The sequence below is a fragment of the Lucilia cuprina genome, chromosome 2, assembly GCF_022045245.1.
Source record: "Lucilia cuprina isolate Lc7/37 chromosome 2, ASM2204524v1, whole genome shotgun sequence".
Classification (NCBI taxonomy): Eukaryota; Metazoa; Arthropoda; class Insecta; order Diptera; family Calliphoridae; genus Lucilia; species Lucilia cuprina.
Genome location: NC_060950.1, coordinates 66,184,224 through 66,188,917, shown reverse-complemented (window position 1 = coordinate 66,188,917; position 4,694 = coordinate 66,184,224). Strand labels below are relative to the sequence as shown.

The following is a 4,694-nucleotide window of genomic DNA, read 5'->3' as shown; positions in this document are numbered from 1 at the left end:
TATCTATCTATCTATCTATCTATCTATCTATCTATCTATCTATCTATCTATCTATCTATCTATCTATCTGTCTATCTATCTACAATCTTTCTAATGGATTTCATTTTTCTTTCATATTAGTTCAATAAAGAGGCCTCCAAATGATGGAAGATATAACAAAAAATATTATATTTACAAATGCTCTTGGAGCAAATGTACAACCTATACAATATCAAACAGCTGATGGCACTATCTTAAAACAACCGAAAATTGAGGGACAAAAGGATCAACCTACCTTTTACTACACCACCACAAATGTAAGCAGAAAATAGTTTTATATAAACTAATACCAAAATAGTAAATTCAACATCTATTTTTAGGGCAATGGAGCCACCGTAAATTTGGCACAATTAGCCACCGATGACAACAAGACCTGTTATATAGCCCAACCAGTAGGTGGCTATAATTATGCCTTAGTCAATGGCATGCAATTGAATCAATTAAATCAGGGAGGTACTATAGGTATTGCCACCTTAGATTCTCAAGGTAGATTGCAAATAGTCAATCAAAATAAACCTATAGCAGCAGTAAGTTTTTTTTTAATATTTTGTTTCTTATTATCCTTTTAAACTTTTCTTTATTCTAACAATTTTTAGCAGTCTTTACAGACTATATCGCCCATACAAAATACTATCTCCAATATAAGTTTTAAATGTGATGTTTGTGGTTTAATGTTTTCACATTTGGCTTTATTGAATCATCACAAACGTATACATGCTCAAGATGGTAGTGATCAGCAACATCAGCAGTCTCAGCAACAGGAAGCAATTGTAGTTAATGCTCAAGGTTTAGTGCAAACACAAAACATTATAACCGAAAATGGACAAATGGGACAAATACAAATTGTGGCCACAGAGTCTTTAGAACCACAAGCTGTTTTGCAACAACAACAGCAGCAGCAACAACAATTACAACAACAACAAAACCAGCAACAACAGCAGCAGCAATCACAAAACTCAAATGAGGTGCAATTAAATAATTCCAACTCTAACAAACAACTGAAACTAGAACAAAGTAAATGCAGCAGCTGTGGTGTACAAATACTCCAACCTGTCAAACGTAAAGGACCAAAAATTAATCGTTGCGATTCATGCCTACAAAACGATCAAGCCCAACAACAGGCTGCCGCCCTAGCAGCTGCCCAACAAGTAACACCCACACAAATTTTTGTAGCACCCGATGGTGAAATTAAATTTGAAATGAATGAACTACAAAGTGGTAATTCGGAATCATCTATGGATTCTCTAAATGCCCAAAATATGTTGCAAAATCATTTACAACCGGTACAAATAATATCTACAAATGCTCAGGGTCAACAAGTACAACTGGTGACTCAGTCAAGTAATCAGCCAGCGACGACATCGACGGTAACAGCAGCAAATATAAAACGTGAGAATTCCCATGGTGGCACATCTTCACAACCGGTCAAGAAAAAGTATACTCAACCTAAGGTGACAAAGTGTAATAAGTGCAATGGTTCGGGAGTGGTATTTGCCGGTTCAGGAGCACCAGCCTCTAAGCAACAGTGTTCAGCGCAAACAACAGTGAAAACAGAGTAAGTAGAAAAGAAACTCTTGCAGTCTTAACATGAAAAGCTTTTTTATTGGAATTTTTTTTTTAACCAGAATAGATTGTCTTAACTAAAAGCTTTTTTATTTAAAAAATATTTTTTAGTAAAAACTTTTCTCTGCATTAAAAATAACATTCTTGAGGTGAAAAAAGCTTTTTGAAACAAGAATAAGCTTTTATCACTATTAATTACAAACTCTGAAAAGCTTTTTAATTGGAGAGGTTTTTTCACCAGAATAGATTGTCTTAACTAAAAGCTTCTTTTATCTAGACAAAAATTTTTCTGCATTAAAAATAACATTTTTGAGGTGAAAAAAGCTTGTTTGAACAAGAATAAGCTTTTCTCACTATTAATAGCTTTGTTCGAAAAAAGCTTCTACAAATAAAAACTTAAAAAAAGCTTTTTTAAATAAAAAATATTTAAATCAAAAAGTTTTATTAGAAAGTTGGTTTTATCAAAAAGCTTTTTTCTTTAGAAAAAAGCTCATTTTATCAAAAAGCTTTTTTCTTTAGAAAAAAGCTTATTTTATCAAAAAGCTTTTTTTTTTAAAAAAAAGCTTCTTTTATCAAAAAGATTTATTTTTTTTTTTAGAAAAAAAATCTTATTTTATCAAAAATCTTTTTTTACAAAAAAGCTTATTTTATCAAAGAGCTTTTTTTTACAAAAGTTAAAAAAAAAACATTTTATTAGAAAAAAACTTAAATAGTTTTTTTAGAAAGCTCATTTTATCAAAAAAAAATATTAAAAAACTTATTTTATCAAGGAGCTTTCTTTTTACAAAAGCTGTTTAAAAAAGCTTTTTTTATTTTTTTTTAGAAAAAAGCTTATTTTATTTTTAAGCTTTCTTTTTGTAAAAGCCTATTAAAAAAGTTTTTTTTTATTTGTTTTAAAAAAGCTTAATTTATCGAAAAGCTTTTTTTACAAAAAAAAACTTATTTTATTAAAGAGCTTTCTTTTTACAAAAGTTTTTTAAGCTTTCTTTTTAAAAAAAAGCTTTTTATCAAAATTTTTTAGAAAAAAACTTATTTTATCAAAAAGCTTTTTTTGCAAAAAAAACTTATTTTATCATTGAGCTCTCTTTTTACAAAAGTTTTTTAAGCTTTCTTTTTAAAAAAGCTTTTTTTCAAATTTTTTTTAGAAAAAAACTTATTTTATCAAAAAGCTTTTTTTACAAAAAAAAAACTTATTTTATCATTGAGCTTTCTTTTTACAAAAGTTTTTTAAGCTTTCTTTTTAAAAAAGCTTTTTTCAAAAAGCTTTCTTTTTTCAAAATATTTTTTTCTTAAGTTTATTTTATCAAAAAAGATAATTTTTCAAAAAAGCTCTTTTGAAAAAAACTCTTAAAAAAAGCTTTCATCACCAAATAAATATACTTTCCTCTAGCTTTTTTCAAACTTTTAATTGAAACATATTAATTCCAGAAATCCAAAACCTTTCACATGCAACATTTGTGGTGGAACATTTTCCCGCTATTCAAGTTTATGGTCTCATAAAAAGCTGCACAGTGGTGAGAAAAACTATAAATGTAGTATATGTGGTTTAGCCTTTGCCAAGGCAGTGTATCTGAAAAATCATGCACGCATACATACCGGAGAAAAACCCTACAAGTAAGTTATTTAAAAAAAGCTCCAACTAAAAAAATTTAACATTTTTTTTTCCATTTTCCAACACAACAGATGTCAAACTTGTGGCATGCAATTTTCACAATCTCCCCATTTGAAAAATCACGAACGTACACACAGCGGTGAACGACCCTATGTGTGTGAAGTATGCGATAAAGGCTTTGCACGTCATGCCACACTCTGGAATCACCGACGTATTCATACCGGTGAAAAACCCTATAAATGTGATATATGTGGTTCAGCATTTTCACAAGCGGCTCATTTGAAAAATCATGCCAAAGTTCATTCAGGAGAAAAACCCTTTAAATGTGATATATGTTCGGCAGCATTTGCTGATCGTTTTGCTCTGAAACGTCATCGTGGTATTCATGAAAAATATGGACAAACAGCGCCACGACAACCAGCTCAAGTGCCACAAACACAACAAAATCAACAAGATAGTGCGTCTGGCGGTGAACGACAGCAAATGGTTATACAAAAACAAGAATTACCCGATATCGATGATGATGCTCAGCATGAGGTTATAATATCTGGTTTATAGACAAACTCTAGCCGAGGAAGTGCTGTATATAATACGACAAGTATGACTGCGACGACATATCAACATCACAACCCACAAACACAGCCAACGCAACAAACATCACAAATTGTTGCCACATCTAATACTAATTCTACAATGTCATCGACAACTGCCTCATATTTACATAATTATCATCCTTTACAACATGCCGATGTAACGCCAGTCTATTATCAACATCATCATCATCAACAACAGCAGCAGCATCAGCCACAACAACAGCAGCATCAACCTCAAACGAATATTAATGCCAATATGGCAAATATTACCGAGGTGATTTCTATAAATTCTTCAGCTTCTAGCACCATTTTAACACCACTCGCTAATAAGCGGTAATTGTATGAAGGAGTTTAATTATTAAGCTGAAAATTTAACCAAGAAACAACTGGATTATCACGCATAAAAATGGTGAGTTTTTAGAATATGTAAGATATTTTTATTGTAGACTTTTAATTTATTTGCACTTACATATTATCATTTCATTTAATACATAATTTAAAATTTAACCTGGCAAACTAAAATTTTACAAAATAATCTTATGATGACAAACAATCCATAAGAAAGTAAATCATTCCAAAGATTCGAGAAGTAAAGAATTAAACAGTCATTTTAAATGAATAATCCGATGATTGAAGTATTATGCATAATATCACTTTGACAATAAATAAAATTTTACAAAACTATCTTATGATAACAAACAATACAAAAGAAATTAAAACATTACTATTTCCAAACTCCAAAGATTCGAAAAGTAAATAATTAATATGTTATTATAAACAAATGTTCCGATGATTGAAGTATTATGCATATTATCCCTTAGACAATCATAGATTTTGTTTATATATTTTGCTTGACATATTTTTTAATTTATGTGATCTAATTTCCA

The 4,694-nt window shown here is 29.9% G+C and overlaps 1 protein-coding gene across 2 annotated transcripts in view; it reads left to right on the top strand.

The window, feature by feature from the left end:
• Nucleotides 1-101: 101 nt before the first annotated feature.
• The window catches only part of LOC111679583 (zinc finger protein 502), a 6,095-nt gene continuing 1,502 nt past the window's right edge, over nucleotides 102-4,694 (top strand). The window contains exons 1-5 of one of the 2 annotated variants that reach the window (XM_046956317.1): nucleotides 102-296; nucleotides 360-566; nucleotides 639-1,594; nucleotides 3,031-3,216; nucleotides 3,286-4,216. In XM_046956317.1, the coding sequence (XP_046812273.1) occupies nucleotides 141-296; nucleotides 360-566; nucleotides 639-1,594; nucleotides 3,031-3,216; nucleotides 3,286-3,772 (1,992 nt within the window). In that variant the 5' untranslated portion in view covers nucleotides 102-140 and the 3' untranslated portion in view covers nucleotides 3,773-4,216. Of the gene's footprint in view, nucleotides 297-359; nucleotides 567-635; nucleotides 1,595-3,030; nucleotides 3,217-3,285; nucleotides 4,217-4,694 lie in introns of both variants that reach the window. The other variant, XM_046956316.1, reaches the window with a different exon arrangement.